The sequence below is a fragment of the Octopus sinensis genome, linkage group LG3, assembly GCF_006345805.1.
Source record: "Octopus sinensis linkage group LG3, ASM634580v1, whole genome shotgun sequence".
Lineage (NCBI taxonomy): Eukaryota > Metazoa > Mollusca > Cephalopoda > Octopoda > Octopodidae > Octopus > Octopus sinensis.
This window is the reverse complement of record NC_042999.1, coordinates 157,564,531-157,585,209: the sequence shown is the minus strand read 5'-3', so window position 1 is coordinate 157,585,209 and position 20,679 is coordinate 157,564,531. Positions and strand designations below refer to the sequence as shown.

The 20,679-nt window shown below is 36.7% G+C and overlaps 1 protein-coding gene across 1 annotated transcript in view; it reads right to left on the bottom strand.

Moving 5' to 3' along the window:
* The window catches only part of LOC115209575 (protein unc-45 homolog B-like), a 52,159-nt gene that overhangs the window by 5,341 nt on the left and 26,139 nt on the right, over positions 1 to 20,679 (bottom strand). Inside the window, 9 exon segments of the mRNA XM_029778012.2 lie at positions 2,156 to 2,271; positions 4,460 to 4,573; positions 4,734 to 4,800; positions 14,146 to 14,261; positions 16,309 to 16,452; positions 16,721 to 16,859; positions 16,971 to 17,065; positions 17,893 to 18,027; positions 19,065 to 19,157. Of these exon segments, the coding sequence (XP_029633872.1) occupies positions 2,156 to 2,271; positions 4,460 to 4,573; positions 4,734 to 4,800; positions 14,146 to 14,261; positions 16,309 to 16,452; positions 16,721 to 16,859; positions 16,971 to 17,065; positions 17,893 to 18,027; positions 19,065 to 19,157 (1,019 nt within the window).

Sequence of the window (20,679 nt, the reverse complement as noted above, 5' to 3'; positions counted from 1 at the left end):
TTAGGAAGGGCATCCAGCCGTAGAAACATTGCCAGATCAGACTGGGCCTGGTGCAGCCTTCTGGCTTCACAGACCTAGGTTGAACCATCCAACCCATGCCAGCATGGAAAGCGGATGCTAAACGATGATGATGATGATGAAAGTTCAATTGCAAAATGAGGAGGGAAAATAAATAAATGGAAATTAATGCAATATATCATACCAAAACACATGGAATTCAGACCCAGCAATATCATCGCTGAAATGTGTGTGCATTGTCAATGCATTGTCTAAAGGGAGAAGCTGTTCTCCAAAGACAGAATCATACAGAGAAAAGCATATTCATATCCAAGTCTGCCAGAACATGTTAAGAATGAATGCACACATCATTGTTTTGATTCTTGTTGTTTTGCATACTCATAATAATTTAGTAAGTGCATTATATCATTCTCTGTAGCTTTGGAAACAATAATGGAAACTACACAGATTAGAGAAACTAAATTCAAAAGACGGGTGAAAAGTAAAAATTTTATCCGAAATGAAATCATTTAATTTTGACTACAAAGGTACTTAGTGGGAGAATAATAAAATTGCCTATGGTTAAGCAGTTAACTGAATTGTATTATATCTAATTTATATAATAAAATTTACTTTATACTTTACATTCTACAGGTTAGCATTGTAAAACATCCTCTCACAAAAATGGATAGTTAATATCATAAATGATTTCCAGTTATACAGCACTGCTCAAACAATATTTTTTCTCCTTTTTGTGTTGGGGCTTCCATATACAACATACTACTGAATTACTGAGTCAAGACTTTTATATTAACAAAAAGAAATTTTATATTTCTTTTTATTAATGCAATAGTATTTGAAGTCTTTTGAAAGTTCATCTTAAGAATTAAATTCATCAATGCTTTGTTTTTTAAATATTATATTATTTTAAAATATCTTTTAAACATAGGCGCAGGAGTGGCTGTGTGGTAAGTAGCTTGTCTACCAACCACATGGTTCCGGGTTCAGTCCCACAGCGTGGCATCTTGGGCAAGTGTCTTCTGTTATAGCCCCGGGCCGACCAAAGCCTTGTGAGTGGATTTGGTAGACGGAAACTGAAAGAAGCCCGTTGTATATATGTATATAAGGCGCAGGAGTGGCTGTGTGGTAAGTAGCTTGCTAACCAACCACATGGTTCCGGGTTCAGTCCCACTGCGTGGCATCTTGGGCAAGTGTCTTCTGCTGCAGCCCCGGGCCAACCAATGCCTTGTGAGTGGATTTGGTAGACAGAAACTGAAAGAAGCCTGTCGTGTATATATATATATATGTATGTGTGTCTGTGTTTGTCCCCCTAGCATTGCTTGACAGCCGATGCTGGTGTGTTTACGTCCCCGTCACTTAGCGGTTCGGCAAAAGAGACCGATAGAATAAGTACTGGGCTTACAAAAAGAATAAGTCCCGGGGTCAAGTTGCTCGATTAAAGGCGGTGCTCCAGCATGGCCACAATCAAATGACTGAAACAAGTAAAAGAGTAAAAGAGTATATATCTCTGCCCATCCTTTGGTTTTGTGAATATCCCTTAAAAAATAAAGTAACTATGGTTCTACAAATGATACTAAAGCTAAGTAAAATTCATATTTCTTTGCTCGGCACGTGATATTTTCCTCATTGTATGCAAATTATCAGATATGCCAAGGTGTCATGTGAGAAATTAGTACACAAACCATATAAGTGAGTCATAAAGGCATTTCTAGTGTTAAAGTCTAAAACAGGTATGTGTGACCTTTGAGAAGGAGGCTGCATGAGACGTAACTCATCATCAGGTGAGCCACAGCACTAAAAAAAATCCAAAGTAATTTTTCATTAGATGTACCATTCATTAAGTCCCATGGACTATAGTTTGCCCATGACTGGTCTAATATAATTTCTGTATTTCTTAGTTCCTAGTTATTTATTTGTATCACCACAATGTTCTGCTGATAGTAACTATCATAGAGCCTAACTCTGTCACCAATATGTTTAATGAATATAATTCTAGATAAGTAATTTTACTTCAAGAAATCCCAAATCTGTTCAACAATCTTATAAATAAAAATATAACACTTGGAAGATGTATAAAATTCTGGGAAAATTTTATACAACTTCTAATGGAAACTAATGAAAAAATATTGGAACTGACCGAACAGGTTCACCAACTGATGCAAGGTTTGTCAGAGCCATGAGAGCTTCAAAGTTTTGCAGTCCTGTTCGGTTGATGTCAAGAAGATGAATCATAGGTCGCACCACTTCATACATCTGAAAATAAATATAAAAATAATAAATGATAATACTGACCAATATAGACCAATCCTTGAAATGAAAGTGGAATAACTGGTTATATATGTATATATTATTTATATATATTAGAGGGAAACCACTATGTGGACACTCGTATGCTAGAAATAGATCCGTTACGGTCTCACCACCAAGAAATGTTCTCAAGAAAAATTTAGCAAAAAACAACCAAAACGTGTGGACGTCTTAGTATGCAGTCCTGCAAATTATATTCACCTTGGACGGTCGTACCGATGATCTACGGACAATTACGTAAGTTACGTAAGTAAGATTGCTTAATTTGTTGATAGTGAAACATGTATACGAATAATCCATATTTTTATTACTTTTTCTTTTGTCTTGCTTGATTACATTTTGGCTGTTTTGCTAAATTTTTCTTGAGAACATTTCTTGGTGGTGAGACTGTAGCAGATCTATTTCTAGCATATGGGTGTCCACATAGTGGTTTCCCTCTAAAATATATATATAATACAGTTCCACTGAACCTTCAGTTTTTTTATACTAGACCACTGGTGTGAAATCGATGTTAATTAAATTGATATCTAATTTCTCACCCTAATTTTAAATTTTAAATTACATGTTATTTATATATATCAACTGGAGATCTAACTTTTAAGTAAAAATCTTCTGAGGTATAATATAGGCAAATATGATAAAAAATATGCCCTCCAACCCAAATGAAATTGGTAGCAGCTCACTTTTCTTAAAAGAAATGAAATCCAAAGAAGTCAAAGCTCTTTAATCTATTGATATAGTATATCAAAGGGTTTTACCACAGGTTTCTCTTCTTAGTACAAACAATAGTATTAAAAAACATTCTCTTCTAAAAATATACAGCTCTCTTTATCATTTCCCATCTATTCACTAGAAGTCACCTTTGTCTCTTCAACCAATGCAATCACATAAAGTTTAGCCAATGGAAGAACATTTACATGGTAATTTGACCTGCTAGAGATAGCAACCAATTTCCCACAAATCGTAACTTACCACCTAACCCCTTCATTACCATAAATCTGTTGAAATATACTGCCTTTGTTTTAATTAATTTGAAAAATGATGAAGAATTTAGAGTAACTTGTGCCACCCATGCCAGTGTGGAAGGCAGACGTTAAATGATGCTGACAAACTTTGTCCTTATTAAGCTGATGCTTGGAATATAAGTTAACATGAAATTTTGATAGATGGTCTTTAATTTACATTACTTAGAAAATATAAAAGGAAGTGGGTTTGATAAAACCAAGGTTGGTTTCAGGCAGGCTGGTATCTAAAGGTTTAAGAATAGTACAGAATTGGACTAATTGGACACTGTAGTTCTAGATGTACAAAAAGATAGAGTGACCGTAGCAGGAACATCTTGGCACAGGCTTGACATAAAAGAAGTCAAAAAAGACACTTAAAAAAAACCAAGAATATTAATTTCAAAGAGAATTAATCATTTGGTCTAATGGCATACTCTTTACTCTTTTACTTGTTTCAGTCATTTGACTGCAGCCATGCTGGAGCACCGCCTTTAGTCGAGCAAATCGACCCCGGAACATATTCTTTGTAAGCCCAGTACTTATTCTATCGGTCTCTTTTGCTGAACCGCTAAGTGACGGGGACGTAAACACACCAGCATCGGTTGTCAAGCAATGCTAGGGGGACAAACACAGACACACAAACATATATATATATACATATATACGACAGGCTTCTTTCAGTTTCCGTCTATCAAATCCACTCACAAGGCATTGGTCGGCCCGGGGCTATAGTAGAAAACACTTGCCCAAGATGCCACGCAGTGGGACTGAACCCAGAACCATGTGGTTGGTAAACAAGCTACTTACCACACAGCCACTCCTGCGCCTATATGGTACAAATGCAATCATTTTTCATTTAAACCTTTAGTGTTCAGATTATTCTATCAAACATAATGCTTATTGATTCCCATTGATTTGAATTAATCATGCATTATCTCATATCTTCAAAATCTTGATGGTGTAATTACCTAATGTAGAATAACATTGTAGGGTAGGTGTGAGGGCCTGGATCTGGTCAGTTTGAACATAAAACAGATTAAATATTTTGGCCGGATATGACCGGTTTAAATACTAAAGGCTTAAACCTATGCAAAAAAAAAAAAAAAAACGGAAGGAAAAGCAACACCCACTCTCTGTCCAGGAAATGCAATATTAGGATCCATAGTTACACCAATTTTAGCAAGGCTGTGAGCTGCACATTCTTTACCGGCTTCTGTGTTGTCCAAGAACAAAGATATCAAAGCCTGCAAAATAAAACGTTCATACCAAAGAGTTAAAAGAAAGATTCAAATATTCAAAAAATAAATATTTACGACATTTCATTTTAAAAAAATAAATGGAGAATATAATCTTTTAAGTATAAACTTGAAAATTTTCCAATCTAGAGTGAAACATTTACCTCACCTTAGCACCACCTCCTTGAACCACTAGGCCACGCATATCTGCTTCATAAACCAAAGCAATAAATACCCTATTTCAACATGGAAAGTAAGAAAGAAATGAAATTTTTAAAATGCAAAAAATAAAATACAAAACAAAAAAAGATAAATATAAATGAAATATGAGAACAACATTCTAACTATATTTACACACGTACATATATATATATATATATGCGTTGGTGTTTGTTGGCTTGAAACAATACCTATTTCTTTACTACCCACAAGGGGCTAAACACAGAGAGGACAAACAAGGACAGACAAACGGATTAAGTCGATTACATCGACCCCAGTGCGTAACTGGTACTTAATTTATCGACCCCGAAAGGATGAAAGGCAAAGTCGACCTCGGCAGAATTTGAACTCAGAACGTAATGGCAGACAAAATACGGCTATGCATTTCGCCCGGTGTGCTAACGTTTCTGCCAGCTCGCCGCCTTAAACAATACCATTTTTCAACAAATCTTTATTAGATTGTGCAGGGAGATACAGATACAATCCAGAATAATACATTAAAAAAATCCCAAAACTGAGATAAGTGAAGGAAGACGTAGACAGACTAAAAGAGTAGCAAAGAAGAAGGGTTAATTTTAGGTTCAGAAACGTCTGTCTGTCACAGCAAACTCTGTTTTCCTTTCTCCTCCAGTCTTTCTTTATGAGGACAGGCTGAAAATTTTCATAGGCTAACTATGAAGGAGTGTTGCTAGTCCTGTGAAATCTTTCCAGATGAAATGACATCTCACTGCTCAAAGAAGACTTCAAAACTAACTAGTGGACAAAATTTGGCATTGTTTTGTTATCAAGTGCCTGCAAAAAATGGGTTTAGCTGCCAACAACATTCATGCAGACATGCTTGCTACATTAGAGGATGACGCTCCAGCTTTATCAACAGTGCAAAAGTAGGCAGCTGAATTTAGGAGTAGAAGAAGAAGAGCCTTGAAGATGACCCAAGATCAAGACATCCGGTAACTATTATTACTAAGAAAAACATTGTGTTCAACCATATCATGATGGACAGCAGGCAATTGACTATTACTCAAACAGCCAATGCTTTTAGTATATCCCATGAGAGAGTTGAGAATATTCTGCACAATGAACTTGATATGATAAAGGTTTCTGCTTGGTGGGTGCCATGTCTTCTGACACCTGATCAAAAGTACACCAGGCTGATCACATCACAGCAAAATCTGACATTGCTTCAGGTAGATCCAGCTGATTTCTTTGAACATTTCCTAATCCAGGATGAGTGTTGGGTTCATCACTTTGAGCCAGAGATAGAGAGACAATTCTTGCAGTGGAAACACATCTCTTCACCTGTTCTAAAGAAGGCCAAGGTTATTTTATCTGCAGGGAAGACGATGGCCTCAGTTTTTTGGGATGCAAAAGGCATTGTGTTTATGGACTATCTTCAAAAGAGTCACACCATCACTGGAAAGTACTATGTCAACTTGCTGAGGTAGTTAAGAAAGGGTATCAAGGCCAAATGCCCAGGAAAACTGATGAAAAAGGTCTTGTTTCATCAGGACAATGCTCCAGTACACATGTCCTTGCTTTCAATGGCTACAGTGTGTGACTGTGGCTTTGAACTGGTTGATCACTCTCCCTATTCTCCTGATTTGGCTCCATCTGATTATCTTCTGTTGCCCAACATGGAAAAAACTCATAGCTGGGAAGCAGTGTCACAGTGATGATGACATCATATCTGCAGTTGATGCAGATATGACATCATCATCACTGTGATGCTTTTTTGAGCAACAAGATGAAAGCTTCTTCACCAATAGGAACTAAGCACTGCAACACTGATGGAAGAAAAGTGTGGACTGCAAGAGGGACTGTGTTGAAAAATAAACCACATTTGGTCACACGCCATGTGAGTGAGTATCTTGGTTAGCCTTTGCACTTTTCAGCCAGTCCTCATAATTTCTCTCTCGCTCTCATTTATATATTGGAATGGGTTAGACAGTTCGACCATATCCTATGGATTCAAGGACTGCACTGTGCTCTGGTATCTACAGCTGAATGTCCTTTCAAAGCATGTACTGAGTGCTTTTTTCATGCCACCAGCACTACTGAAGTCTCCATGCAATTTCTAAGGGGGATGGCTTTATGCTTGGAGATGCAGGATTAAAATATGAGAGGAGGGGCCAGAGCAGACCAGGTTTCTTGCTGTAGATGAGTTATAGGACTACTCATGTTTTAGAAGAGAAGGTGGGAGTGATCAGGTGGAGCTGGAAAGAAATAAAATAGTGGTGATGAAGTGGATGGGTAGACCCTCAAGGTACCAGGTAAGTAAAAATGAATTGGGACAGAGGAACCAGGTATGTGGGCAGGTGGAGGTTGCAAGAGTGCATGGGAGGATGGATGGGGGGAGGTAGGTGACAACTGTAGAGGGTGGATAGGGTTCAGGATGGATGTAGTGAATGATGGATAAGGGGATACAGATGACTAATGATGCATGAGTTGTGGGAAGCAAGAGAGTGCAGAAGAAAGCAGGGCATAATGTTAGGATATTAATGAGGAGACAGTAGACAAGGAAAAGGACAAGCGAGAGATGACAGGTGGCTGGGTATGTTGGAGGAGGGTGGAGAATGAGGTAGATGAAGTGCATGAGGAGTGAGATGTGTGATGTAAGAGAGATAATTTGGTAGGAGGAGAGGACAATCAACGTAAAGTGTGGATGGAAAGAACAGTATTAATAAATGAAGGATGGATTATAAGCAAAAGGGTCCCAGGCAGTAAGAAAAGTGGCATCAAGGAAAAGTTGCAGTCAGACAGAGATGAGGGATGGTGAGGGTGTCTTGAGGAGGAAGGAAATTAGGTCAAGACCCAGTTGTGAATATGTATGTACATACATACAAACACAGAACTCCAAAACTCAGTTTCGCTGAGGGAGAGGGTCTTCTCAAGAACTGCATATAGCCAGTCATTTCAGTCCTTTATCATCTCCTCAGTGAAGCTCAAGGTCTTGAGATCAGATTTTAGCATTTCATCCTACGTCTTCCTGGATTTCTTTCTTCCACCAAGCACCATCCATAATTAGGGATTAGCATTCCTTTACACAGCTGTCTTCACCCATACACATCACACATCCATACCAGTGCAGTTTTCTTTCTTATACAATACATCTGGATCCTTTTATACCCAGTTTTTCCCATTTTCACTCAGTCATTCATGTACATTTACATTATACATTCAACAGAACATTGTTCAATTCATTTATTTCCTGTCTTCTCAAGTCAAACTGTCTTACTGCCATGCAGTATTACAGTTTTAACATAAGAATCACACAATCCACTCTTCATTCTGAGGGAAACAACCTTTGTTGCCAACAGCAGTAGTAGCTCCTTGAACTTTCTCCAATCTGTTCTTACTTTGACTACACCATTTTAACCCTTTCGTTACCGTATTCATTTTGAGATGCTCTATGTTTCTTTCAATTATTTTAAATATAACAAAGAATTTAGTAAAATAACTTAGTTATCATTCAGCTAGTGTTAGGAACATAAATTGTGACTAAGGTTTGGTGGAAGATTTTAATTCAAAACTTATGAAAACAAGACATTTGTACTACAGAACCAGAGCTGGTTTCAGCCAGGTTGGTAACAAAAGGGTTAAGATAAACTACCTATCTTGCTAATTAAAACAAAAGCTGTCAACTACTTCAAGTGTACCATCCAGGCATTCAAGAGAGTCTATTTACAGTGTACTCATAGCATGTAGTCTCTCTCTCTCTCTCTTTCTCTCTCTGCACATGCTCATGCACATAAGTGAGAGAGAGAATGAGACAAGCATCTGACCAACGGCAGTATTCAAGAGAATTGTCCACTAGATGGTGATGGCTTACTGGCAAAATTGATAGTGTATAGTCTTAAAGCAGAAACAAACAATAAAGAACCAAAAGTATATATTGGGATAAGAATGAGAATATTGTTTGGGAGACAAGGAACAAGCAATATGCCTCAAGCATATTTGAACTGGCAACAAGTTTGTATTTATACACATCATTGCTTAGTGTTGTCACCTCCTCAACACACACACACACAGTCATAAAACAAAGGAAAAAGTAAGCAGGCAACTCCATTGATAAAGAGTGATGAAGGCCAGACGCAATTCAAGGACCAAAGTGTATAGTCGGCACGCCTGTGGGCTAGGTTTACTGGATGACCTGAAGAGTGGGCGTGAAGGGATAATGTTAGAGTATTGTACATAGGATAAAATAAGATAAATGAATTTTAAAAACTACAGCCCATCAGTACAATAAATTTGATATGGAAGACAGTGGGAGAAGAGTTAAACTTTATCTGGTTATAGAAGCAATAGTTGTAGAAGACTGTGATATTATTATTACTAAATGTGTAAGTTTATTGGGAATAAATAACATATAACTTTTTATCAGGTTAGAGTTGAGTGAATTATGACATAAAGATGAAATGAATAAAGTAATAATAATAAATACTATAATAAACGATAAAATAAATAAAAATGTTGAGTAAAGAAATTTAGTAAGGCAAGTATATAAATTTAGTTTAACTAGTGTTTCATTTTAATAGGTGTTAAGTAAATTATAAACCAAGAAATGCTTGAAGTTAGCTATTTGATAACTGTGCTACAACTGAGTATATATTACACAAGCTTTAAGCCAGGTGAGGTGTAAAAGTACAAATTAATGAAGGGTAGAGAAAGAATCTATGAAAAAATATATGAATAAATAAATAAAGTAGAATAAACAAATATGATGATAGGTTAATAAACTAATTAATTGAGCCATGCCATATCTGAAGTACACATCAGAGAAAATAAATTGGTAGGTGGCTATATAGGTGTAGTTATCCTATTGCATCTCAATTTGTGAAAAAATTTGAAAGTTTTAAAGAATTTGTGAAACAATGGGAGAACGCCTCATGATGCTTATTTAATAGTTCTGCAGAGTTAATGGACGGTATAAGTATAGATTCCTTCAAACATAACTAAAAGTATTTTGGCCCTGGTATGGAAGACCAGAGTCAATGATGGACCAAGTTATATCATGTGTGGAGGCGCAATGGCCCAGTGGTTAGGGCAGCGGACTCGCGGTCATACGATCGTGGTTTCGATTCCCAGACCGGGCGTTGTGAGTGTTTATTGAGCAAAAACACCTAAAAGCTCCACGAGGCTCCGGCAGGGGATGGTGGTGATCCCTGCTGTACTCTTTCACCACAACTTTCTCTCACTCTTACTTCCTGTTTCTGTTGTACCTGTATTTCAAGGGGCCGGCCTTGTCACTCTCTGTGTCACACTGAATATCCCCGAGAACTACTTTAAGGGTGCACGTGTCTGTGGAGTGCTCAGCCACTTACACATTAATTTCACACGCAGGCTGTTCCGTTGATTCGGATCAACCGGAACCCTCGTCATCGTAACCGATGGAGTGCTTCCATATATCATGTGGTAGGTTTTTTTCTTCCTAAAGTAGTATATGTGTTCAGCCCGAGAAGTCAAATTACTGTTTTTTTGTGTCTAAACAAGTTTAAATGTGCTCTCTTTCTCTTTTACTTGTTTCAGTCATTTGACTGCGGCCATGCTGGAGCACCGCCTTTAATCGAGCAAATCGACCCCAGGACTTATTCCTTTTGTAAGCCCAATACTTATTCTATCGATCTCTTTTGCCAAACCGCTAAGTAACGGGGACATAAACACACCAGCATCGGTTGTTAAGCAATGCTAGGGGGACAAACACAGACACACAAACGCATATATATATATATATACATATATACGACGGGCTTCTTTCAGTTTCCGTCTACCAAATCCACTCACAAGGCTTTGGTCAGCCCGAGGCTATAGTAGAAGACACTTGCCCAAGGTGCCACGCAATGGGACTGAACCTGGAACCATGTGGTTGGTAAACAAGCTACTTACCACACAGCCACTCCTGTGCCTATCTGCTGCGTATCTTTGTTTAAAATTAACAGTAGCTCCAATATAAACCTTGGTGGAGTTGTTTGAGAACTGAATTGATATAACATAGATATAGCTGCTCTTTCAGAGACTTGTTTCGACGGTGATGGCTAGCTTGAGGAAGTTGGAGGCGGTTACACCTTTTCCTGGAAAAGGAAATCAATGGAGGAGTGCAGAGAGGCTGGCATTGGTTTTGCAGTTCAATCTAAAAATCCTCAAGAAGTTGGAGGAGTTTTCAATCTTCTAAATAATCATTTAACGACTCAGTGTCTGCACTTGAGAGAAAGGCAATTTGCTACTTTGGTAAATGCCTATGTCCCTAATTCTGACCAGTTTTGATGAAGATAAAACTACTTTGAATGCCCAGCAGAGAGCTGTACTCAGGAAAAGCCCCAAATCAGGCAAAATCATTCTGCTGGAGGATTTTAATGCTAAAATTGGAATGGATTGGTAAACATGAAACTCTCTTGGGCATTTCTATATAGGGAAGATGAACAGCAAAGGACTTGCACTCATGAAGCTTTGTGATGAATATGGTTCCGTGCCGGTGGCACGTAAAAAGCACCATCCAATCGTGGCCGTTGCCAGCCTTGCCTGGCCCCCATGCCGGTGGCACGTAAAAAGCACCATCCGATCATGGCCGTTTGCCAGCCTCGCCTGGCCCCCGTGCCAGTGGCACATAAAAAGCACCATCCGATTGTGGCCGTTTGCCAGCCCTGTCTGGTACATAAAAAGCACCCACTACACTCATGGAGTGGTTGGCGTTAGGAAGGGCATCCAGCCGTAGAAACATTGCCAGATCAGACTGGAGCCTGGTGCAGCCTTCTGGCTTCCCAGACCCCGGTTGAACCGTCCAACCCATGCTAGCATGGAAAGTGGATGCTAAATGATGATGAGGATGATGATTGCACTCACTTTATGCACAAGATGATCACACAACAAAATGGATGCACCCAAGGTCTACGGTTTGGCACTTACTGGGTAATGTTATTATTCACAAACATGTTATCTATGACATCTGTAACGTCAAAGTCTTTCATGGATCAGATTGTTGGACAGACTACTGCTTAGTGCAAACAAAGTCCCAAATGGTAATTGGAGGGAAAGAGAAAAGAGAGCCAGATTGGATTCTTCAGAGTACAAAATCCCTACTGCAACAATCTGCTCATGATATTCAAGCTGCCATCATTTTATGAAGCATGTTTATGGGCCTAAGAATTCTACATCAACTCCTTTGCCATCCAAGGGCTTTACCCTACTTATTAAATCAACATAAAAGCTTCAGAGACATCAATCTAATATTGAAAATATTACAGCTTGAGAGGAATTTTGAGACCAAGTTTTTCAATGCACCACTGAAATACTGGGATATGTTACAGCCAGTTATAGGGATTGGTTTGATGAAAATGATGCTGAATTTCTGAAACTCCTAACTGCAAAGTGTAAAGCTCATGGTGTATAACTACACAGAAGGTTATCAGGAGTGGCTGTGTGGTAAGTAGCTTGCTAACCAACCACATGGTTCCGGGTTCAGTCCCACTGCGTGGCATCTTGGGCAAGTGTCTTCTGATATAGCCTCAGGCCGACCAATGCCTTGTGAGTGGCTTTGGTAGACGGAAACTGAAAGAAGCCTGTCGTATATATGTATATATATATATATAATATATATATATATATATATATGTATGTGTGTCTGCGTTTGTCCTCCTAGCATTGCTTGACAACCGATGCTGGTGTGTTTATGTCCCCGTCACTTAGCGGTTTGGCAAAAAGAGATCGATAGAATAAGTACTGGGCTTACAAAGAATAAGTCTCGGGGTCGAGTTGCTCGATTAAAGGCGGTGCTCCAGCATGGCCGCAGTCAAATGACCGAAACAAGTAAACGAGAAACGAGAACGAGAAACGAGTTGTGCAACCAAATCTAACACTTACCCATTACAAGAGTACAAAATCCCTACTGCAGCAATCTCTCAGGATGTTAGGAAGGTCCTGCTCATGATATTCAAGCTGTCGCTATTTTATAAAGCATGTTTATGGGCCTAAGAGTTCTGCATCAACTCCTTTGCTTTCCAAGGGCTTTACCCTACTTATTAAATCAACATAAAGCACAGGTCACCAAAATGAACATTTTTCTGAACTTCTAAACTAAGAGTCTGACGTAGATAAAGCAGTAATTGACACTGTTCAACAAAGACTTGTCATCAGCTTCTAGGACTCTGCATCCTTAATAGATGAGGTAGTAATGGCAATAAGTAAGTTGCAGCTTAGTAAAGCACCTGGTAAAGACAGAATTGTCACTGAAGTCTTGCACTTTGGTAGCAGTTGTATCACATAAAATCATCACAAGCTTATGGTGTTGTTCCCAGAGACTGGAAGGATGCAATCATCCTTCTTCTCTATAAAGGAAATTAAGTCAAAATAAAGTGTGGCAACCAGAGAGACGTTGCTCTACTGTCGGTAAGCCAAGGTGAAAGGATGAGATGAAGCCACAATTTTACACAAATAACAATAGCATTAAGGGTGGAGTCACACTTTTGTTGTCTGGTGATTTTAAGCAAAATTCTGAAAGCTAACCCAAATGGTACACTTGCTGTTAGGTTGAGAGTAGGACTCCAAGCATCATGTGTTTGGAGAAGAAAGTAAAATTTCAGCTTTCTAGCAACATTAGAGTTGCATTTAAGAGTTTGTGTCAAGGAAGATGCTTTCATTCCATACATTCCCCTCATTTCATCAGATATGTTATTTCAATTCAAACACCTTCAGTTTGCAGTAGAGCTATTTTTTTTCCATGACCATCAATAATTCTCATGGTGTTGAACTGAGAAATTTATATTTCTCACATGGTCAGCTCGACATGTTAGATCAAAGCAGACACCTTAGAGCTTCATCGAAGCACTAAGTTACAAAAGAACTGTTGTCTACCTTTGAGTCCTAACTGAATAAACATATTTCTGTTCTAAAACATATATACATATACTATTTTAAGTCACAAAATTAAATCACCAATCAGTTTCAGATATTCCATAGAAACCAGAAAAATTCAATGTAAAGTATATGGAAATATAATCACATACAATAAATACTACATAAAAATTTGAAACAAGTTCCACAAAATACCAAGATTTCCACAAATTCACTGTTTTATAAATATATACACATAATAGTGCACAATTACGTATTATTTTAGAAGCATGTAGAGTGCATTGCATGTAGAGTGCATTGCATGTAGAGTGCATTGCATGTAGAGTGCATTGCATGTAGAGTGCATTGCATGTAGAGTGCATTGCATGTATGCGTTTAAAGGTTCTGTGCAACCAACCTTCACAGGAAGGACTAAATGAATGTGCATGTGTATGCGTGAGTGTGTGTATTATAAAAACTGATTAAAAACAAAATATAAAACAGTTAAATAGAAAAATTCTGAAGAAGTCACTGATTACCTACAGATTTGCTCCCGGCTATTTTCACTTTCAGTCTTTGACAATTCAACTAAAGCTGACACCATACCTTCTTCAGCAAGTTTTCTGGTTCGTGCTTTTGAATATTCTAAGCTGTCCTATAATCGAAAATTTATATAAAATAATCATAAATTTTATACCTATAATCATTGATTATAGTTATCAATGAATGCTTAAATATTTTTTTTTGCTTTCAAATTTTGAATATCATTTATAAAATGTGAGCAACACTGAATTTGTAAACAGTGTAAAAATATAGATGAGCTACATCATGATAAATGCTATTATTCTTATGATAAGGTTTTCAATCAAAATGAACAAGACAGGTAGACCAAACAAATCTGATGTATCAACAACTCCACAATGTGGTAATATTTCTAAGTTATGGATAAGAGGTTTCTTGTATTTTCAAACAACTATCAATCTTGATCTTAATTTTAACAATCTAGAGCTTTTGTTTCTATTTATTGGGGCTAATGCATTAAACATTTTACTATAATATTCAACTTTTGATAATGCTTTAAAACAGATACAAGAGTCTATTGCATTATTTCTACAGAACTTAAGGGTATTAGCTCATGATAGCAATTTTAAATTATAATACCTAAAGAAAATAATGATAATTTATAAGTGATTCTTTTTGTGCAAGGAATATGTTCAAACACAATCAGAACCAGAGCACTAGAAAGTAAAACCTTAACACCAGACAGTATCAATTAACAGACTAGAGTAGAATCCTATCAAATGCCTGTTGCTTTTGTGGAATCCTTTGATGTTAACAAATACGAATAATCGGTTTGAACGACAGTTTTTTCTAGCGGTGTCATATGAAATTGTCACCCGTAATTATGACCCTAGTATCGATCTATTGCATTTCAATCTATTTTAGGGTTAGGGTTAGGGGTGGGGGAAGGGTATCTTTTTTCTTCACAAATGTAAATAAACCCAATCTGTTTCTTAAACGAGGGACATATTCATATGGCACAGAATGTTGTTTACCTCAATGGACATCAGTGATTGGTTGAAATTGCAGAAATTAAAGTAAAAAAACAACAAATATCTTACAAACTATAGAATTTTCTCAATAAAGCCAGGAGAAAAAGATGTTTTATAAACACATTCTACCAGTATACAAAGTTTAAAATTTTTTAGTTACCTAGAAATTATGTTAAAAACTGCCGTTCAAACAATTTCATATGACACCGTTAGAAAAAACTGCCATTCAAACCGAAAAGATCCTGTAAAAGCTGCTTGTTTTTAAACATAGTTATTTCCCTTACATACTGCACTGCCTTCTTTTATCACAATACTATGTACAAACTGCAGAGAATTCAATACTTAAGCATACCAACGATAAACATTCAATATGGCTATAGTTTTCTCAGTTTTAATAATTTTAGATTAATTATAGGTACAAATACCTTAGGTTTGAATTCTTAAAGATAAATGCTCAATATTCAGATCATCAAGAATATTTATTTCAATATTAAAGTAATAGAAGCTTAAGTAGCACACTGAATAACAATTCAAAACTATTGAGTCATAGCTACAAGAATCGTTGAGTGAGACCTAGTCAGCTCTGAGAAGCTCCGAGGCATGGAAGAAGTTAATCTAAGAACTATTTGACAGACATTCTAAGATTCAGTACTTAAAATATGTCGACCCTATTTCTGATTGACATAATGAGAGGATTAAATAATTTGATAATTAGTATGGCCCAATAGCATTGATTTGTACAGTGCTTAAAAACGACGACGCCGTGGTGATCTCATTCTCGCACACAACATCATAAGCAGAAAGTGTAACCTCTCAAAAGAGCTGTTCTTCACTCCTGCTCCAGAGCGTGGGCTGCGGGGTCACTCTGAAAAGCTCTATCTACGACGTTTTCAACTCAATCGAAGGAGAGGGGCTTTCTCCGTCCGGGTTGCGGATCCGTGGAATAAGCTGCCGGACGAGATAGTGAAGATGCCAATGACCGCTCGGTTCAAAGTCTCTCTTGACCAGAAATGGCATGAACTCTTTGTATGACCACCCTCCCTGTACATAACTCCCTGTCCCCCTACATGGCCTTGCTTTTGCTTTTTAAGCCAATAAAAATTGAATTGAATTGAAAAAAAAAAAGAAATAAGAAAAGGTCCCAGTTACCTTTGGATGGTCTTCAGGTACATGATGCTTGGAAAATTTTGCTAATTCTTTAATCTCTTCTGGTACATCTTGTTTATCATAAGAATTAGTCAGATTCACAAATACAGTGATTGCAGCATAAGTTGTGATCTTATCATTAGCATGCTATGAAGAAATAAAACAATTACAGACAATTGATCTTTTGAAAGATAAAATGTAATAAAAATTTTGTACAATTTCAGTTTGAAGTCTAATCTAAGACTGAATAGAGAATATTTCAGAACAAAGAATGAAGACATACATGATGGTTATATAAAAGACTTTTAAGATATTACTTCTAAAAGTGAGTACTCGTTATGTTCAGACAATATTCATTTAAAAGTTTTTCCTTTTCGCTTATTTCCATATCTAACAATTTTATACAACATTTTACCTTTGCAACTTCAATCAAGGAATGAAGAGCAGGAACATTTAGCATGATGAGTTCCTTGATATCAGCATCCAAAGATAAGTAAGCCAAGCCTTCTGTTGCCCATTTCCACAATTCTTTGTCATCAGGATTGGTTAGGAATCTAATGAAAAATATGACCAGCGTATTTACATTGTAACAATTTATGTCAAAAGTAAATTTTACCAATATTAATAACAAAAAGAAAAAACTAACATTATGTATCAATACTTACTTCAGACAATCTTCAGCTAAAATAATATTCTCACCATCTTCAAGAGTTTTGATACTGTAGTCTGTTCCTTTGAAGGAAGCCATTTTACACAAGCCCTTAAATTAAAGCACATCATCAATATGAATAGAAAAATTAATTTCAATGGACAAATCAATCAATAATTATCTCATGCAAATGTCATGAATTGAATCGATTAGTTGAATTCTTACATTCATTGACACTATCCAATGGTTGGTTCAAGCCATTGATTTCAAGCATTCGTGTCATGTACAATTCTTATATCAAGTTTTTCATAATAATACAACTTGACTAATGTACCTTACATTATTTCTTTTCTCTAAATTCATAATTTATATTCACCATATATTCTAGCATTATCTGAGTTGCATATGTCTACTCCTTAAGTAAACCTATCACAATAAATACAACTAGCAAGTTCTTTTCTCCTAAGTGCTCAACTATTGAATATTCATTTGTCATTACCTACAAGTTAAAATTAGGGGGGTTTAGGAGGTTGCAGCACCAAATTCAAAGCAACATTTAACCCTTTAGTGTTCAGATTACTCTGTTAAATGTAATATTTTTAAAATCAAATTGTTTTGAATTAATCATACATTATCTTCTAGCTTTGGTGTTTCAATGATGTGATTGTTTATTTTTAGAATGTCAATGTAGGTTAGGTGTGAGAGGCTGGATATCGCCAGTTTGAATATAAAACATATAGAATATTTGGGCCGGATATGGCTGGTTTAAACACTAAAGGGTTAATAGTCATATCTTCATCACAGGTAAAAATTTCATACATACGTAGTTTTTGGCACCATTCATGCCATTAAAATAGTTACTTAAAGTTACTTGAAGTGCCAAAAAAAAAAAAAATTTGAAATTAAAATTGAACATTTTTCTATGCAAATAAACTTACCACAAGCGCACGCACTTGGATTTCAGGATCTGAAGATTCATACAAAGAATCTAAGACAGGAATAGCATCTTTCAAAATTCCAACACATTTATCTTTTTTTGATGCTGAACAAACTAAAGCCTCAACAGCTACCATCTGCAAAAGAGAACTCAGATTAATAGTTATATATTAACATGGAAAGGACTGTAAGGAGAAGTATCCGTTAGATGTACAACAAGTATAAGAACATCACTGATTTGTTGAGATCTTTAATCGTATAAAAGTTATCCCAATGTTTGCCTCATGTATTCCATCACAGTTATTTTCATAACACAATCCTTCCCAGGCGCAGGAGTGGCTGTGTGGTAAGTAGCTTGGTAACCAACCACATGGTTCTGGGTTCAGTCCCACTGCGTGGCATCTTGGGCAAGTGTCTTCTGCTATAGCCCTGGGCCGACCAATGCCTTGTGAGTGGATTTGGTAGACGGAAACTGAAAGAAGCCTGTCGTATATATGTGTATGTATATATATATATATTATATATATATATATATATATGTGTGTGTGTATGTGTGTGTGTTTGTCCCCCTAGCATTGCTTGTCAACCGATGCTGGTGTGTTTACGTCCCCGTCACTTAGCGGTTCGGCAAAAGGAGACCGATAGAATAAGTACTGGGCTTACAAAGAATAAGTCCCAGGGTCGATTTGCTCGACTAAAGGCGGTGCTCCAGCATGGCCACAGTCAAATGACTGAAACGAGTAAAAGAGTAATCACATCAATAGTGAAGAATTGAGATTGGTTCTGTGAAATCATTTCCATTTAAACAAATTCTTAATCCAAATCATCATATAAAGTGAAACCCACAAAAAGTAAATTATGAAGATACTACTGGAAAATTTGATATTTTTCTAGTATAGCTAGAGCAAATCAGATTGGTGGAGACCAATTCCTACAAAACAGTATTCATAGGAAAAGTGTTCCTGCCTCTTGCAACGGCGGGTTGTACTTATTTGTAATGCTTATTTAAAGTATTAGTTAACTCAGCTTGCAATCTAGTGTTAATCTAAACTGGAAACAATGATCAGCAATATTGTGCATAGCCTATGAAAGAGCTGACAAATCAGCAATTAAACTAATTTATCATCAGAAGAAACTTTTATATACTGAATAAGATCGAATAACTTGCACTGACCTGATGGAGCTTCTTTTCACTTTTGGACATTGAAAGTAGAATTCCAAGTACACCTTCCATGCTTATTAACATACTTCCAACATCATATGGACCCTAAAAAAATTTTTTTTTTAAATACATTGTAATCAAAATAATGTTTCAAATTTGGCACAAGGCCGGAAAATTTAGGGGTAAGGGGATCGATCAATTACACCCACCTACCCCAGTAATTCACTGGTACTTTATTTTATCAGCTCATAAAGGATGAAAGGTAAAGTTGACCTTGGTGGTATTTGAACCCAGAACATAAAAGAGTCAGCAAAATGTCATGAAGCATTTTGTCTGACAAACTAATGGTTCTGCCAGTTAACAACAACAACAATGATAATAGTAATCCACCAAAAGAGCACAATACAATATATAATAAAATAAAGATTGAACTACTTCAGATTCAAAATAAAAAATGAAAAATACAAGACTTCAAATTTTCAACTCGATTATCTTGTGTTCCTTCCTAGACAAAAAGACATCATCAGGTTTTGTTTGTTTCTAACAAGTTAAAACAAAAAAAAAAGAGAAAACAGAAAAAAGAGAACACTAAGACAAAAGGTTTTGTATAAATATAGAAACTTAATCTTGTTGCTAAAGGAAATAGAAAGACGTCCAGCCATTCCATATTTTGCAATGATGTCTCAAGTTTTTTCAAGTTCCTCTCTCTCTCTCGTTCATGTTTCTATCTGTCTTTGCTACTATTTCTTGCAATGAAGTTGGCCTTTTAATTGTCCACGACCCGCCAACCCATTCCCATCCCCATCACCTATACCAGAAATCTCTTATACTGAAAACCTCTACACACCACCACCACCAGCACAAAAACCTGTATAGTTACTACTCTGATCTCTACTCGAGATTTTACAACTAGCTATTTTGCTTGTTGCAAATCAGTGAACAATGGTCGCTTTGCTTACAATATATTGCTGGCTGGAGCGGGTGCTGGCTATTGCTCAGGTCACAAGATACTCATGACTGATGATGAACCAGCCAGCTTGAAACTAAGTCAGTCTCGCAATCCTATTGTCTGCTGGAGGATGTTAGGGGTCCACTCTCCCTCCTAGGATGCACTGCTGCAGCGATAACTAGTTGACAGATCTGCTTGGGGTGAAACTAGAAGTAACATGGAACAGCCATTTTGAGGTGGCAATTAAGTTTTACTTGTTAGTATAGTTACTACTCTGATTTCTTGAGATTTTACAACTAGCTATTTTGCTTTGATATATATATATATCCCTTCAAAATGTTTCCGACCAAAAAGTACAAAAAGTTAAGAATAGTTTACTTAAGTTTTTCCATAGAATGGGCTTAAGCATTGTTTTTGATGATGATGTAACGAAGGCCGACTTTTTAGATATTACACTTAGCTTACACAATAATTCATACGTCTCATACCACAAGCCATCAACCAATCTTAAGTATATTAGCAAATTCAGTAATCATTCTAGGGCAATTACTAGGAACTTAGTTAAGAATATTTCATTTAGATTGTCTAAGTTATCTGCTAATGTTGACATTTTCAATGATAAGGCCGAAATTTTATAACTCTGCCTTACTTAAAGCAGGTTATACAGAGAAAGTTACC